This window comes from Myotis myotis, unplaced genomic scaffold, assembly GCF_014108235.1.
Source record: "Myotis myotis isolate mMyoMyo1 unplaced genomic scaffold, mMyoMyo1.p scaffold_m19_p_28, whole genome shotgun sequence".
In the NCBI taxonomy this organism is placed as follows: domain Eukaryota; kingdom Metazoa; phylum Chordata; class Mammalia; order Chiroptera; family Vespertilionidae; genus Myotis; species Myotis myotis.
Window position 1 is genome coordinate 115531 of NW_023416333.1, and position 17816 is coordinate 133346.

Sequence of the window (17816 nt, forward strand, 5' to 3'; positions counted from 1 at the left end):
CGGGACTAAGTAAACTGATAATAGGTATTATTCGTATAACTGTTTTAAATATTGTTGATTTTAAAATTGTTTTGTTGCCCTAGCTGGTTTGGCTCAGTGGATAGAGCGTCAACCTGCGGACTGCAGGGTCCCAGGTTCGATTCCAGCCAAGGGCACATGCCTGGGTTGCAGGCTCGATTCCCAGGGGGGGGCGTGCAGGAGGCAGCCGATCAATGATTCTCATCATTGATGTTTCTATCTCTTTATCCCTCTCCCTTCCTCTCTAAAATCAATAAAATTGTTTTGTTTACCAAATATAAGGAAAAGTAACAGGAGACATTCTACATTAATATCAATGTCCCATTAACTAGATTATAGGGACTACTAAAGTCAAAATTTTCATTAAAAATGCATTCCCAGAATACAAAGATTTCAAAGACCACAACTTACAACTAAAAATTTTATCCCTTGAAAAATACATGAATTAAAATCGGTTTCCCACTGGGATGGATGGGACCTTATCTCATCAGGTGCCTAACCATGAATGGATATCTGGGTCTGTCTCTGACACCCACACCCTCCTGCTTCCCTAACTCAAGCTGCCTCTCCCTTCAGTTGGGGAGACAAGGAGGGGCTGAGAGAGCAGGCTGCCCTTCCCCTCCCCCTCCTCATTGAGGGTTTAAGGATCCAGGCAAATCGGAGGCAGAAAGTTTCTGGTTTCAAACCCAACCTGCCCGCCTTTTGAGTTCTCTGTAACTTCACTGTAAGAATGTGCTCCCGGCTTGTGAAGATCCCGGGAAAGACCCCTCCCTGGGACACCTGCAGCTGAAGGGCAGACCAGCCGGTAGCTCTCAGCACAGCCTCTGGGAGCTGGGAAACTGCTGTGTGAATTCCAGGTTCCTCCTCCCTCCTTATGCTTTAGTCACAGCTGCCATTTACTCGCTAGCACCCTAATAAAAGAACAGCCCCTCTATCTGGGGTGCCTTGTGCCATCAGAGGGCACCTGGCCCTTTCCTCCCTTTAAAGAAGTAAAATAAACGCCCTCTCTCTGCTCCTGTCTCTTCTCTCCCTTGTGAATCCTTTCGCAGCCGCGTCACCAGCCAAAACCCTGACAGTGACGTGGGAAACTCCCCCAGGAAGGGCTGCCCCTGTGGGAGGAGGTGCGGGGACCCGGGCTGCCCCCTCGCTCCTGCCCCGCCCTCCCTCCCTCTGTCCCTGCACAGGCCTGGCCGCCGGGCTCGGCCCCGCCCCCATCGCGGAGCCGCTCAGCTCAGGCTCTGGCCCCGCCCACCCCGCAGGGAGGCGCATGCGCAGTTCCTTGCAGACGCGGAACCGGCTGTGGAGGTTAAGGTGGCGGTTCCCCCTGAGGAGGGTGTTTGTCTTTAAAGCTGACGCTCCCCGTCCCCCTCCCCGCAGGGAAGGCTGAGGGCGCTGCCGGCGCTGAAGTCCTTGTTGGGGTCCCCGCCCCGGAGCCTCTCAGCGGTGAGTCCGGTCCCGGGAGGCTGCGCGGTGCGGGCGGCACGTGCCTTTGGGAGGAAACGGAGGCCCGGCCCGTGGTCTCTCCGCCTGTGGCTGTGGCCACCGCCTGCCGCGCGGTTTTTCTGCTGAAAACCGTTCCCGGGGCCGCCGGTCCTCCCCGCGGGGCTGAGAGTCTGGCTCAGGGGGTTCCCGCCCTTTTTGCCCCTCCCCCCGCCCGGCGCTTTCCACCCAAACAGCCCGGATGGCTCCCGGCCTGGGGGTCTGCACCCCCCTCCTAGGCCCACCCCCATTTAATAAGGGGTCTGCCTGCCCGGGGAGCACAGTGTCCATATATATATATTTAAAGATATTACTATTGATTAACAAGTGGCAAGGAGAGGGAGAGAGAATTAAAAACATCAATGAGCCCTGGCCAGTTTGGCTCAGTGCATAGAGCATCAGCCTATGAGCTGAGGAGTCCCCGGTTTGATTCTGGTCAGGGGCACTTGCCCAGGTTGTGAGCTCGATCCCCAGTGGGGGACTTGCAAGAGGCAGCCAATCCATGATTCTTTCTCATCATGGATGTTTCTCTCTCCCCCTCTTCCTTCGTCTCTAAAAATCAATTAAAAACACAAAGCACAAAAAACATCAATGAGTAAAGACAATCATTGATCAGCTGCCTCCTGTCCCTCTGCCCCCCGACCATTAGGGATCAAACCTGCACTCTGGCCACATGCCCTGACTAGGAATCTGACCATGACCTCCTGGTTCATAGGTCCAAGCTCAGCCAGTAAATCATGCCGCCTAACCATGGCTTTATATATTTAACAGCTGAATTGTCTTAGTTATACAGACTTGAATGAGAATGACAAATCTCCAGTTTATAAGGCTTCGGAATTTTATAATGATTTGCTTCCAATTGCAACCCCTATTCACTCAGAGGGGAGAGACTTGTCTGTTGGTCATGGGTCCCCATTTCCTGGGTTGGCAACGAGGAGGTGACCTGTGTTTTTCACCACCTGATTCTTTTTCAAGGAATATTAGAAACCTTAGGTTTTTTGTTGTGTTTTGTGTGTGTGTTTCTTCAATGGATTTACTTTTTCTATGTCTGACAATTTATTATTTAAGAACATCCTGAGATAAATCCTCTGGGTCTTCTCAGATCCCCTGAGGAGCTTAAAGATATGCCCTCAGGGGCACTCTCCCCCATAGAGTTGGACAGCTGCTCTGGGTGGGGCATCCTTGGTTACTGAGGGCCTTCAGGTGATTGGAAGGTGAGGACAGGGATTAGCAGGAGGGGTGCAGGATGCCTTTGTGAGAGTGGGGAGCAGGCTTTGTTCAGGGGAGGTAAGGGGGTGCTCTGTTCGGTTTTGAAGGTCCGGACAGAAGCTCACGTTCTCATTTCTGTAGGAGTTTGTGGATGTCTTGGGAGGAGAGACACATGAAGACACACTCAAAAATTCACAGTGCGGTCTCCATGTAGGAGCTCATTGGTCCTCACTCTCTCCTGTGACTAAGGACAGGCAGGCATGGCCTTTTCTTCATTTCCAGGTCCTTTTGACTGAGGGTGAGGTGATTGAGACGCCGTGCTGATTTCTTTGAAGGCACAGTCTGTGACTCCTCAACATATCCTTGCCTGAGAAAACAACCCAGACCCTCATCAGGACCAGGGCCAAATGGCTGCTTCTCAGGTAAAAGATGTGTCCTGGGTCACAAGCTATGTTTCCTTATCCTCTGACATCTGTGGATTTAGAACCTGCCACTCCTGATGTTGGTGCTATTCATGCTCTTTTCCTTTACTTATTTAATTACCGGTTTTCTTATGATAATCAAGGTCAGCAGTTTATATAGTTTTGTCCTTTGGCCGAGAGCCTTCTCTGCATTCATGTTATGCAGGTTCCACCAGGTCAGGAAGATTTCCCACCTTTAATTGATGACTTTCACTTACTGAAAACATCCCTCTCTGAGGAATCAACCTTGGAAGGCAGCCATGTCTAACATCCTTACTGGGATGGGGCCAGAGGTTTGGGTATCGGCGAAGAAGGTAAATGTAGCTTTTAGGTTCAAGTGGCTGGACATCAGCTCTGGAATAGGGGTAAGAAAATGCACATCTTACTGCTCAGAATAGCTCAGCAAGTTCTGAAACGAAGAGTGAAGAGAAGAGACTTGCTCACTAGATTAGTAAGACTTGCTATTTAAATGTACCTTTAGCTTGCAGAACATGAGAGGTACACATGGATTGACACTTGCAAACAATAATGTTCATTTATGACCATTTTCACATAATGATTTGCTTATTTATGTATTTTTGCTATGACATGTCCTTTCCTGTGCCTCAGTCACTTGATATCCATTGTTCCAGTTCACCTGATAGTCCCTTGGCTGAGATGCTCCCCTAATCGTAGAATTTATTGAGAGATGTGCACAGACCATCCAGAAGCCACCCTCTTCGTCTTAGCTTCTACTTGCTTAGAAAAATAAAAGCCCTACTTTTATTTCCTACAGATCACTGTCTTTTCACATGGGAGCTTCAACCAATGAGGCCTTCTTGCTGTAAATTTTTATAATATTCTACACTCATTCATGGATATACTCGACATAATCACTTTTTATATTTTCTAGAAAGTTTACAAGAATCACATTATCAATGTATCCCCAGTTCAGGTAAATTTCTAGGATTGTAGCTCTCCACTAATGACACATAAAAATTTCCAAATACATTAGTGACTCAGAAACAATAGGTCTAACATATTTTCTATCATTATGTGAGTTCATCTCCTTATTGTGTTTATAATACACAAAGGGTATCATTCACAAAGAGGTTCATGAAATTTATGGAATCACAAAATAACCTTGATTTCATTGACATGACAATTCTTTTTTCTATTTATTTTATATTGTAGGTAAGCTCTCATAAGTGTGTGTCTACATAAAATGTTAACATCGTTGGAGCTATATTTTCTTACTTGCTTAACCTGTCTTTATTCTTCTTCTCAGTTACAGAAACAGCTGTGAATATTCATGAGGTTTTTTTATGGGTATTGACCTGTGTTTGTTTTTTAATTGTCGATTGAGTTTGAAATAAAATTGAAGGTTTACTAGTAACTTTAATTATATGTTTCACAAATTCTTAGAAATTCTTGTTCTAAGAATACTCATAGTAAAATTTCAAATAGGATTGTGGTTCCTATGTGTCCTGTTCCATGAGAACTATAAAATCCATTGAAAACTACTTTCACTTAAAAGTTATGTCTGAATTTTTTCCTGTGTATTCAGAAGTATGACAAATGGAACACAAACATTGGCATCACAAGTGAAAAGTGGGCTTATTACACATGTGGAAACACAGGCCCCATCTGAGAACCTGGCTCAGAATCTGTATTTTTAGAAAAGTGTAGTCGTGGTTGACTGTGTTACACTTCAGGCCGTAATTATGCTTCCAACTGAGCATTACATCTCCAGCTGAGACATAACACACCACAGACCCTGAACGATGCAAAACACAGCCCTCAGAAACCCATATGCCCATGTCGATGCCCTAATTTTACAGTTTATTTTCCTGAAAAGTAAAATCTGTACCGTGGATTTTGGGACATGTGTCATCCTCATTTGTTAGTGTTCGAAAACATACCAGAGAATGTTACTGGGCAAAGTGATCTTATTGGGTGATTCAGGATATTCCCCTTGGTCAAAACCTCTTCTCCTCACATGGTTTTCTTTTTTGTTTGTTTCTTTTTTTTCCTTCATTTTTTTCTTTATCTCCTAACACTGTTTTCATGTTGGGTGACATTATGAACTGTTCTGGTGAATTCTTGGTAAACCTGTCTTTCCTTTCAGGGACCATTGACTTTCAGGGATGTAGCCATAGATTTCTCTCAGGAGGAGTGGGAATGCCTGGACCCAGCTCAGCGGAAATTGTACCTGGATGTGATGTCTGAGAACTATAGCAACCTGGTCTCTGTGGGTAAGGGTGACTTCCTTCCAGAGTTGTTCCTTCACCTGCAGGGTTTTGTTTCCTTTATATTAACATCTTTAGGAGGCTTCTGCTTTCTAGGGTAGACTTTCTGATTCTTGCTCTTAGGGAACAAATAGGGGTTTTCTGGTTTAGAAAAGAAAGACTGTTATGTATGTGAATCAGGAACTCAGTGTTTGAAAATTTTACTTGTTGTCTAGACTAAGGTTCTGTCAGAAAGCAGTATTTTGGAAAACAATTTTCTAGAATATTCAAATTTTCAGTGGACAAACTGGATTGGAAATAGGAGAATCTCTAGCAAAACTCATGTTCCATCTACACATATAAAAGCCTAAACTACCTTTACGATGGAACAACCGAACAACCAGTCGCTATGATGCACACTGACTACCAGGGGACAGGCACTCGACACAGGAGCTGCCCCTAGCCAGCAGGTCCGAATCGCTGATGGGGCCTGTTGGCCAACCTCCTGGTCCCTCCCTCTGGCCAGCAGGCCCCCTGGGCTGGGCTGGGCAACCTGGGAGGGGGATGGGTTGCAGTGTACACAGCCCCATACCTAGGGAGGCTGAGGGCTGTCTCCCTCAGGGCCAACCTCCTGGGCCCCTCCACCTCTCCTTCCCCCCCGGTCGGCAGGCTCCATTTGGTGGCGAACCACCTGGTGGTGGCACACGGGCGATGAGGGATGGAGGAGGCGGGGAGGCAGGGAACCCTATTGTCTCTGATCACCAGCCAGGCCTAGGGACCCCACCATTTCACGAATTTTGTGCACCGGGCCTCTAGTCTAAAAAGAAATACTGGTAGTTCTTGCAGTCTCTAAGCAAGTCCTTGTCATCTTTTCTGAGCAAATGAAAGAACATGTGGGCTATTGCTGGCGTAGTAAGTTGGTTAGAGCATTATCTCTGTCTGCCAAGGTTGTGGATTTGATCTGGTCAGGATGAATTCAAGAAACAATCAATGTTGCCCTGGCTGGTATGCTTCAGGTTAGAGTTAAGTCCGCCCACCCAAGGGTGGAGGGTTCTTTTCCTTGTCAGGGACATGTAACTGGGTTGAAGGTTCGATCCCCAGTTCGGGTTGGGATTTGGGGAAGGCAGTCAATTGAAGTGTTTCTCTCACATTGCGCTCTCTCTCTCTCTTTCTCTGTCTCCCCCTCCCCCCTCCCCATTTTCTCCCTTCTTCCTTTCCACTCTCTCTAAAAAAAGAAGGAAAAATTATCCTCTAGTGAGGATTAACAAGAACAACAAACGAAAGGAGTTACCAATGATTACATAGATGAGTGGAATATCTATATATTAGGAAAAAGCAATGATGATGTTTTTCAATATCTTTCTTCAGTATATCTCTTAATCATGTTATATTTAACCTGAAATATTTAGTTTAATTTTTCATTTGTTTTGTATTGATTTAAGAGAAATAGAGAACAGTAAAGAGGGGGGGGGGCAGGTGGAGAGAGGGAAGGGGAAAGAGATAAATATCAATTTTTTATCCCCCTTATTTAAGCATTTATTGATCGATTCTTACATGTGCCAGGATTGCAGATAGAACACACAATCTTGGCAACCTTGGCATACTGCAACTATGCTCTCAACAACTGAGCTACCTGGCCAGGGCTGAAATGTTTATTTTATTTAATTTATTTACTTAGATTTGAAATGTTTATTTTATTTTAAACATCAGTCATTCTCTGCTCACTTTATAAATTTCTTATGGTTCTTTTTTTTATATATATAAGGCAGTTTTTTTCATTTTTGTTTTGTTTTCTTTTTTTTTTACTTTAGGATTGATTATACCTGTATATTTTGTGTAGGCGTAGCAACAATGATAAAAATTTCTCTCAATTAAATTTTTTTTTATTGCCTCTAGTGGTTGGCAAACTCATTAGTCAACAGAGCCAAATATCAACAGTACAACGATTGAAATTTCTTTTGAGAGCCAAATTTTTAAACTTAAACTATATAGGTAGGTACATTGTTATTAACTTTATTAAGGTTCTCCTAAGGCTTAGGAAGAGCCACACTCAAGGGGCCAAAGAGCCTCATGTGGCTCACGAGCCGCAGTTTGCCGACCTCGGCTAGCTGATTTGGCTCAGTGGATAGAGCGTCAGCCTGCGGACTAAAGGGTCCCAGCTTCGATTTCGGTCAAGGGCATGTACCTTGGTTGTGGGCAAATTCCCAGTAGAGAGTGTGCAGGAGGCAGGTGATCGATGTTTCTAACTCTCTATCCCTCTCCCTTCCTCTCTGTAAAAAATCAATAAAATATATATATTTTTAAAATGTTTTTTGTATTAATTTTTATTAGAGAGTAAGAGGAAGGGGAAGAGAGAGAGAGAGAGAGAGAGAGAGACATTGATTTTTGTTGTTTTACTTATTAATGCATTCGTTGCTTCAATATATTTGTGCCCTGACCAAGGATTGAAACTGCAACCTTGTTGTATTGGGATGATGCTCTAACCAACTAAGCTACCAGGCCAGGACCCCAAATTGCTTCTTTATTAAAATTATACTGATATTTTTAAATGATTTTAATTCATTTCCTATGAATTTTTCCTTCCCTGTAACATATGTCACAATGCAAAATGTTTGCTGTTCATGGAGGCACAATTACAGTTAGAATGTACAGTTATTATAAGAGAATTCTTTTCCACTAGTACATGTACTTATTATTCACACTTTTGGGGAGAAATATTCTATTCTTATCTTGCACATTTAACATTTTTTTTATTTAAGAGAGAAAGGGAGACAGAGGGAGAGATGGAAACATCAGTGATGAGAGAGAATTATTGATCAGTTGCCTCTTGCACAGCCCACTCTGTGGACTGAGCCTGCAACCCAGGTATGTGCCCTGACCTAGAATCGAACCGTGACCTCTTGGCTCATAGGTAGATGCTCTTGCCTCATTTAAAAAAAAAACTATTTTATCTTTTTAATGTTCTGGTTGGATTTTAATATGCTTCCTTATATACCAAACCTTGATTTCATTCTCTATTTCATCTATTGTACTTTATTTTTTTATTTATTTTTGTTAATCCTTACCCAAGGATATTGTTCCATTGATTTTTAGAGAGAGTGCAAGGGTAGGGGGGGAGACAGAAAGAGATACACTGTTGTGAGAGAGACACATCGACTGGTTGCCTCCCATATAAGCTGACCCGGGCCGGGGTTCAGGCCTGCAACCGAGGTACATGCCCTTGACTGGAATCGGACCCAAGATCCTTCATTCCTCGGGTGGATGCTCTGTCCATTGAGCCAAACAGAATTGGGCGTTCATCTACTTTAGAATCCTTGCAATATTTAAATTTATTTCATTAGTGGATCCTTCATTTCTGACTCATATGTTTAATGGTTTCCTTGTTCTTTTTTATGCTATTGAAGTTTTCATGATGTTTCTTGAGTATCATTATAACCATTGCTTTGAACTCTGTATCTGGTATGCTTGCCTCCATTTCTTCTTCTGGAGATTTCCCCTTTTTTTGCATTTGGGACCCCTCTTTTGTCTTCTCACTTGGCCGGGTTTTTGTGTTTGTCTCTGTGTACGTATTAGGTAGAGCTGCGCCATCTGCTGGACTTGGTAGCGTGACTCAAGTAGGCGTTCTGTAGGGCCCAGTGGCAAGCCCTCCCGAGTCACTCCAGCAAGGTGCTCCAGGCCTGTGCTGTGTGTGGGTTGTGTTTTCTGTCCTGGAGCCTTGATTGTTGTTGGCACATTACTGAAGGGATCAACCCCCAGGCAGATTCACTGTGAGGACCAACTGCAACTTCAGAAGAGAAGCAGCAGTGCTGGGGCCAAAGCCTCTGTAACTGAACTTGCTGATGTAGTGCTTGAGTGTCGACCAAGTCTGCCCCGTGAGTGTGTCTCCCCTGGAGGTTGTCGGGTTGTAATCCAGCGGGGGGAGGGGGAGGGTATGAAGCTATGGAGCGAATGGACTGGCTCTGGGGCCTTCCAGGAGTTGTGGGCCAAGGTCAGTCACCACCTGTGCCTTCCTGGGGCCACTTGATATGAGCTATAGAGGGACCTGCAAATGGATATTTCTCTTATTCTTGTTATGTCGCGTAGGACTCCCTCCACGTCCCGCATGGAGTAGGGACAAATGAGAAAAAAGACAAGAGATAATTTTGCAATATTGGAGGACCAAGCGGGCAAGTCCAACTCAAGGAGAGGGACTTCCACCTAAGCTCAGGCCGCTCCAATCTTTTATTGAGGTCGGGGTAGCCTTAGGTAAGGAGATTTCAATGACACATGGATTAGCTCATCGGTAGACAATTTCCAGAAATAGGCAGAGTATCTGATTAGCTCATCAGTAGATGATTTCCAGGAATGGGCAGAGTATCTGATCAACAATAATCAACAAGGAGCTACACAAGTAAGTGAACTAAGGTGGGGATGATGCTTCAACTATTATTATCTAAATTAACTGGGTGGTTCCTAGATTAGCTGGGTGGTGCACAGTTCTGACCTTTGCTAGGACTTCAAGCCTTGACTTTTGCCAGGACTTTCAAGGGCTACTAGCTTTTGGGGGGTCTCTCTCTAAACTCAGCTAGTGAAGACAATGAATGGACTCCGGCATTGTTAACTATGTTTTTATTGATTTTAGAGAGAGAGAGGAAAGGAGATAGATAGAAACATCATTGATTAGCTGCCTCCTGCACGCCCCCTACTGTGTATGGAGTCTGCAGTCCAGGCATGTGCCCTGAGTGGGAATTGGACCAGCGACCGCTTGGTCCATGGGTCAGTGGTCAACCACTGAGCTACACCTGCTGGGCAATGGCTGCTGCTTGTGTTTAGCTTGGAGTTGCCCAGGAGACGTCCAGCTGCCATCCAAAACTAGTTGCCACCAAAGCCAAGCCTCAAGCCCAGGGGTGGGCAAACTTTTTGACTCGAGGGCCACAATGGGTTCTTAAACTGGACCGGAGGGCCAGAACAAAAGCATGGATGGACTGTTTGTGTGAACTAATATAAATTCAAAGTAAACATCATTACATAAAAGAGTATGGTCTTTTTTTTTTTAGTTTTATTCATTTCAAACGGGCCGGATCCGGCCCACGGGCCGTAGTTTGCCCACGGCTGTTCAAGCCACTTAAGTGTGACGTACGGGGCACATGAAAGCCAAGTGCTGCTTGTTTGGGGGATTTGGGGAACATCTGAAGCATGATTAAAAAGAGGCCATTTTTATGGAAAAGCCACTAAACACAGCAAAACAGCTTGGCCGTGCCCCCAAGTTGGGTGGGACAAGTTCTCCAGCAGTCAGTAGGTCAAAGCTACAGTGTTAACCAGGTTGATGGAGACCCATATGGTGCGCGCTTGCTGGCTTTGTGAGAAGGTCTCAGAAATGAACAATGGACTCTAGCAGCACTTTTCTCTGACAGAAAGCTGCCCTGCCAGCTGTGGCTCTGATGACAGACAGACAATTCAGTTTCTCCCTGTCTTTCCAGCTGATGCCCTGGTGCTAGAGATCAGAGTCAGTGAGTCCAAGAGTAAGTCCGTGTGCAGGCCCTGTAAGAGGAAATCCTGCCCTAGCCGGTTTGGTTCAGTGGATAGAGCATCAGCCAGTGGACTGAAAGGTCCCCAGATTGATTCCGGTCAAGGACACATGTCCAGGTTGCAGGCTCAATTCTCCAGTGTGGGGGTGTTCAGAAAGCAGCCAGTTAATGATTCTCATCATTGATGTTTCTTTTTTTGTGGTTTTTTTAAATTTTATTTTATATTTCCCTTTTAATTTTGTTTTATTTCTTAAATTATTACAAAGAGTGTTACACCCCAGTGTCTTGTGTCATTTGGTTATTCTTCTTCCCCTTTTGTTCCTGGTTGCCCACCTCTAGATGTTTCAATGTACTGGTCTCTCAGTCAGGCTTCTGTGTTAAGCAGGGAATTCCTTGTTGAGTTATAGTTGATAACTTGGTCAAGTTTTAGGTGGAGAGGCCTGGGTGATCTCTCTAGCCTCCATTTTTCTGACGTTGCTTCCATGTCTTCAACTCTTAATTTCTTATCTGTTATCACACCTTTTCACTATTCTGTATTTATGTCACTCCACTTAGCGTGCAAAGTTGTCGATTTGTTAGTGTCCCATGTGGACTTCCCTCTATCAAAACTTTCAATGTACTATGCAAATTTTTTGATTCTTCAGCTTGGTCATATCTTCCATTGATAATTCTGTCATATTTTTATATTGGTGCATTTTTTTTAGCTTCCCTATTATGTTTGGTTTATTTCATAGATACTTTTATGTTTGGGCCATGTTTTTTAGTTTTTCTCAATGTCTTAATATCTCTTGATGGGGTTCAGGAATTTAAACAACCAGGCCTTATAAACTTCAAATTTCTGTCAAAATTGTTTGGCAGCAGAGTGTGTGTAAGTTCCAAGTTTAAATAATTTTCTATTTCTTCCCCAGAACCCTAAATATCTTTTTGTTCTTGATAACTGTCTTCAGTATTGCAGTCTCTGTAGCGTTTGAACAATGTCCCACCTTTTCTTTTTTCTTTCTTAAATATTTTTTAATTTATTTCAGAGATGAAGGGAGAGGGAGAGATAGAAACATCAATGATGAGAGAGAATTACTATTTATTTTTAATAATTCTTTATTGTTGAAATCATTACAGTGTCCCCCAGAGAGAGAATTATTGATCGGCTGCCTCCTCCACGCCCCACACTGGGGATCGAGCTTACAACACGGGCATGTGCCCTGACCAGGAATCAAACTGTGACACCCTGGTTCATAGGTTGATGCACAACCACTGAGCCATGTGGGCCAGGCACCCACTTTTTCTCTTTAGCAGCCATTACAATGCATTCACCATGTACCAGTAATGCCATTATTTTTAGCAACCTGTATCATGCAAAACAGAAACACATTTTTCAAGATGTTGCAGAAACACAAGGTCATTGAACACACACAGTACCCTTATCACTATCTCCTCACAGAGAAAACTGGGAATTGGGAGTTTTATCATACTGCCACTGTTTGCTAGGGTGTTTTGAAGTATTGGTGACAAATGTAAGTAACTTTTTAACCCTCTTTTATCTGACTTTTTCTCATTGTATCTTTTTTGGTTTGTTGTGAACATTTAACTTGATTTTGGAGTACTCAAAAATGTCATTTGGTCAGTAATTGCTGGTAAGGTCAGTGTGCATTCCCCTGAGTGCCATAACTATCAAACTTTATTTCATATCTTTCAGCTATCTTATCTGAAGACAACCAGGCCATTCTGCAAAAGCCAAAAATAAGAGATTTATTCCCTAAAATAATACTGGTAAGATATGAAAGGTATGGCTTTGATAATGTACATTTAGTGAAAGCCCTGGAATTTGAGAAGGAATGTAAGATGAGAAAAAATTATTTTATTTTATTTTTAAAAATATATATTTTATTGAATTTTCACAGAGAGGAAGGGAGAGGGATAGAGAGTTAGAAACATTGATGAGAGAGAAACATCGATCAGCTGCCTCCTGCACACTCCCCACTGGTGATGTGCCTGCAACCAAGGTACATTCCCTTGACCGGAACCGAACCTGGGACCCTTGAGTCCGCAGGCTGACATTCTATCCACTGAGCCAAACTGGTCAGGGCAGAAAAAATTATTTTAACATGGACAGAAGTAACCTGGTACAATTATTCATAATAAAATTATTGTCACTTAATGAGATCGATGATATTACACATTTGGTGTAATACTCTCGATTTAAATTTGTCATATTTGTAAATTAATGTGTTTCTAAATATGAAGACCAAATATAATTTTTTAAATATACATTTTTGAAATGAAAATCTATGAATTTACATAATCTATGCTGTAAATATAAGAATTATTACACTATAATGTGGCATTAAATTTTCAGTCATTTCTAGAATATAGTGATTTATAATGCACATATAAAATTTAAATGCAATTAGTTCGTTGACTTTTTTTGTTGTTGTTGACTTCTGTATTAAGGTATCATTATACTTATATTGAGAAATAATATTTTTGATACAAATGTCTATCATTTTTATAACTTAGGAATCTTTTTTAAATATGTCTTTATTGATTTAAGAGAGAGAACTGGAGAAGAAGAGAGAGAGAGAGAGAGAGAGAGAGAAATATTCATGATGAGAGAGAATCATTGACTGGCTGGTTGCCTGTTGCACACCGTGCACTGGGGATCAAGGCCACAGCTCAGGCATGTGCGCTGACCAGGAATCAAACTGTGACCTCCTGGTTCAAGGTTTGTTGCTCAACCCCTGAGTCACACCATCCTGGAAGGAGTGTTGTTGTTTTTATACACTTCATGGTTTAATAGTTATCACAGAATAATTACTTGAAAAAAAGAGTATATGTTTAATAAAATTATAGCTGTCACTTAAGGCCTTTCCATCTTCAATGATTACCAGAATACGTGCAATGAAGACAGAAGTTATCAATGCAAGGAGCATGGGAAAAATTTTACCCAAGGGTCAAATTCTAATATACATCAGAAAATTCAGCTTCCAGAGAACCATTATCAAGGTGGAAAAGTCTTTGGCCAATTGTCAAATCAAATTATACTTCAGTTTATTCCTACTGTGGCAAAAACAAACAAACGAAGAACATGTGACAAACTTTTGAAACAATCTACAAATCGTACTGAACGAGATTACGTGCACACCGGAGAGAAAGCTTGCAAATTTAATTCCTGTGCGAGAATCTTCAGTCAGATACTCAATATAAATAAACTTAAGAAAATTCGTACTGGAGAAAAACATTACAAATGTAAAGAATGTGGTAAAACATCTAATTTTCTTTCAAATATTCGTCAACATGAGAGAATTCATACTGGAGAGAAGCCTTATAAATGTAGAGAATGTGGCAAAGCCTTTATTGATTCCTCCTCCCTTAATAAACATCAGAGCGTTCATACTGGAGAGAAGCCTTATGAATGTGGGGAATGTGGCAAAGCCTTTACCAGATCCTCATACCTTACTTATCATCAGAGAGTTCATACTGGAGAGAAGCCTTATGAATGTGGGGAATGTGGCAAAGCCTTCAGTATCTCCTCAAATCTTAATCAACATCTGAAACTTCATACTGGAGAGAAGCCCTATCAATGTAGAGAATGTGGCAAAGCCTTTACCAGATCCTCACTCCTTACTTATCATCAGAGATTGCATACTGGAGAGTCGCCCTATAAATGTAGAGAATGTGGCAAAGCCTTCGGTGTGGCATCTACACTTACTTTTCATCAGAGAGTTCACACTGGAGAGAAGCCTTATAAATGTAGTGAATGTGGCAAAGCCTTCAGTTTCTCCTCAAACCTTAATCAACATCAGAAACGTCATACTGGAGAGAAGCCTTATAAATGTAGTGAATGTGACAAAGCCTTCAGTGCCTCCTCAAACCTTAATCGACATCAGAAACTTCATACTGGAGAGACACCTTATAAATGTGGAAAATTCAGTAGGTCCTCAAGGTGTAGTATGCATCAGAGTAGTCACACTGGAAAGAAGCCTTATAAATGTAGTGAATATGACAAAGCGTTCTGTGACTCTTCAGACCTTAAGCAATATCAGAAACTTCATTCTGGAGAGAAGCCTTTTACATGTAGAGAATGTGGCAAAGCCTTTGCCAGATCCTCAGGTCTTACTTACCATCAGAGACTTCATACTGGAGAGTAGCCTTATGAATGTAGAGAGTGTGGCAAAGCCTTTAGTCAGTTCTCAAACCTTAGTAAGCATCAGAGAGTTCATACTAGCTAGAAGCCTTATACATGTAGAGAATGTGGCAAAGCCTTTAACCAGTGCTCTTGCCCTATTGTACAATAAAGAGTACATACTTGAGACAAGCCTTACAGTTTCAAGCAGTGCCATTAGTTCTTTACCAGCAGTGAGAACTTACTCAGGGCCAAAGAATTCATACGGGTATGAGGCCTTATGAAAGGGAAAAATGTGGAAAAGCCTTTAAAGATATTCGTGATTTACTGTACATGAGAGACTTCATAGTGGAGAGAAACCTTAACAGATGTAAGGAGTGTGGCAAATCCTTTCCTCGACAGTGTGATCTTATTAAACATCAGGTAATTCATTATGAAGAGAAGCCTTACAAATGTGAAGAATTAGGCACATTTTTTAATGCCCATTGCTGTCTTTCACAACACAATACAATTCGTACTGAAGAGAAGAACTATAAATATATTGAGTTAGTCAAAGCTTTTTTTTTTTTTTTTTTTTAATATATTTTATTGATTTTTTACAGAGAGGAAGGGAGAGAGATAGAGAGTTAGAAACATCGATGAGAGAGAAACATCGATCAGCTGCCTCCTGCACATCTCCCACTGGGGATGTGCCCGCAACCCAGGTACATGCCCTTGACCGGAATCGAACCTGGGACCCTTCAGTCCACAGACCGACGCTCTATCCACTGAGCCAAACCGGCTTCGGCTAGTCAAAGCTTTTAATCAGGAGTGTTGTCTCACTCAACAAAAAAATATAATGGAGTGAAACATTACCAAAGGAGAATGTGGCAAAGCTTTTAACCTGTACTCAAACATACTCAATTGGAGGGAATCATTCTAAATAGAAACAGTAAAAATATAAAGAATTTTCCCAAAGATTTAACCATTGTACTAATTTCATTGAGAATGATCAAATTAAGCTTTATAAATTGTAACACATGTGCCAAAGTGTATATTCTCATTTATATGTTATTCAACATCTGATAATTATTGCTGGAGTGAAGCCCAGCAAATATAAAGAATGTGGCAAAGTTTCACTCGGTACATGAACCGTATTTGACATCAGAATTCATACTCAGGAGAAACAATGAAAATGTAAATAGTGTCCAAAAACCTTTATTCCACATTCATAATTTATTCCTCACATTGAAATTCCTAGCAGAGGGAAACCCTAAAACCAAAGAATGTGGGAAATCCTGTAGCTGGACCTGCAGTCTCCGTCAATATGAAGGATTGCAATTTGGACTTAATTCTATGTTCATGATATAGGAGGAAAGGCTTTTGTTAAAAAAAAATATGCTTCTCAAAATCCTAAAAATTTTTCAAAGTATGTACTTGAAATTAAGTTTTAAAGTATCAGAATTCACACTAAATGAAGAGTCAATACTTCTCAGGTATTACTCTAAATCAGAATACTTATAGAGAATAATCCAATGTTTTAATGGACATAGTGACTTTTAGTATGCTTGAATATATTAAAAACAATGTATTCTTAAGTATAATTGCTTATAGTGTTGTCTATTTTTTATTGACATTATTTGAGACATACTGAAAAGGCAATATTAATGTGATTCTGCTCCCATATCACTGATGCTACCATGTTTTATTCCTGGTGTATGTGTGAAATCATGGGGTTGGTACTTCCTTAAAGACCTGTCAGCACTTGTATGTTACAGAGGTTTCACTGACATATACTTTTCCATGGAATAGTGCATATATTGTAAGGCACACTGGTTTAAGACCATCTCACTGGAGATTGTGGTTGACTTAGAATTTTGTTTTATGTCATCACGAAGGGCATTATAAATTTCAACTAAATTTGCCAATTACTCTTTCTGGAAAATATGGTGGCAGTTCATAAAAATCCTGATGTATCTTCATAGTAGCCATAGGTAGAAGTGATGCACATTGGTTGATGTGGTGAAATAAAGAAGATATGAGGCATATCTGAGAAGGTATATAGACCACTCATCCCTAAGTGCATAAAGTTATTGTATGTCCATGTTTTCTAAATGATTAGCCTCCATTCAAAAGAGCAAATGAAGCACAGTTATTACATTATTATATTCCCGGCGAGTTCAGGATGACTTGTAGGAGGGCCGACAACACAATAAATACACTATACAAAAAATATGAATTTATCCACAACCATCAGCCGGTGGGAATGTGCTTCAACAGGGCAACACCCATTTTTTTCATAGGCCTGACCCAGAAGAGGCACATAACATTTTCACTGACATCCCATTTGCCAGAACTTTGTCATTCCTGGCTGTAATGGAAGCTGGGAAATGCAGTCTTTGGCCAGGAGGTAATGCGTCCAGCCAAAAATCAGGTGTTCCATTATTAAAGGAAGGAGGGGGAAATGAAAATCTGTCTCTGAATCAGAGTCCTTCATAAAAACACTGATTTCTTGTTTTATTGGAAAAAATTAGTACTTGCTCCTTGTCTTAAGACAGTTATTGGCCTTCAATATAAAGAAGGAAATTAGGATACTTGCTGCCCATGTAATTATAAACACCTCTGTAAAGTCTGTAATTTAAAGTCTGCTCTGTAATAAAATTGACAGTTTGTATGGCATTATTTAACTCTAAAAAAATAATATATGGCCCTAACCGGTTTGGCTCAGTGGATAGAGCATTGGCCTGCAGATTGAGGGGTCCCAGGTTCGATTCCGGTCAAGGGCATGTACCTTGGTTGCGGGCACATCCCCAGTAGGGGGGTGTGCAGCAGGCAG

At 41.8% G+C, this 17816-nt stretch overlaps 1 protein-coding gene across 3 annotated transcripts; it reads left to right on the plus strand.

Moving 5' to 3' along the window:
- The first annotated feature begins 1311 nt into the window (after nt 1-1311).
- On the plus strand, nt 1312-15577 carry LOC118649242 (zinc finger protein 501-like). 3 transcript variants are annotated; one of them, XR_004965583.1, is made up of 5 exons: nt 1312-1461; nt 2989-3128; nt 5275-5401; nt 12575-12662; nt 13767-14281. XR_004965583.1 is itself a non-coding variant. In XM_036296134.1 (5 exons), exons 2-5 carry the CDS (start codon nt 3114-3116, stop codon nt 15024-15026), a joined length of 1476 nt encoding a protein of 491 aa, XP_036152027.1. In that variant the 5' UTR covers nt 1312-1461; nt 2989-3113; the 3' UTR covers nt 15027-15577. The 3 variants fall into 3 exon arrangements, 1 of the variants encoding a protein (XP_036152027.1); XM_036296134.1 differs by having other exon boundaries at nt 12575-12648; nt 13767-15577; XR_004965582.1 differs by lacking the exon at nt 5275-5401 and having other exon boundaries at nt 12575-12648.
- Nucleotides 15578-17816: the final 2239 nt, after the last annotated feature.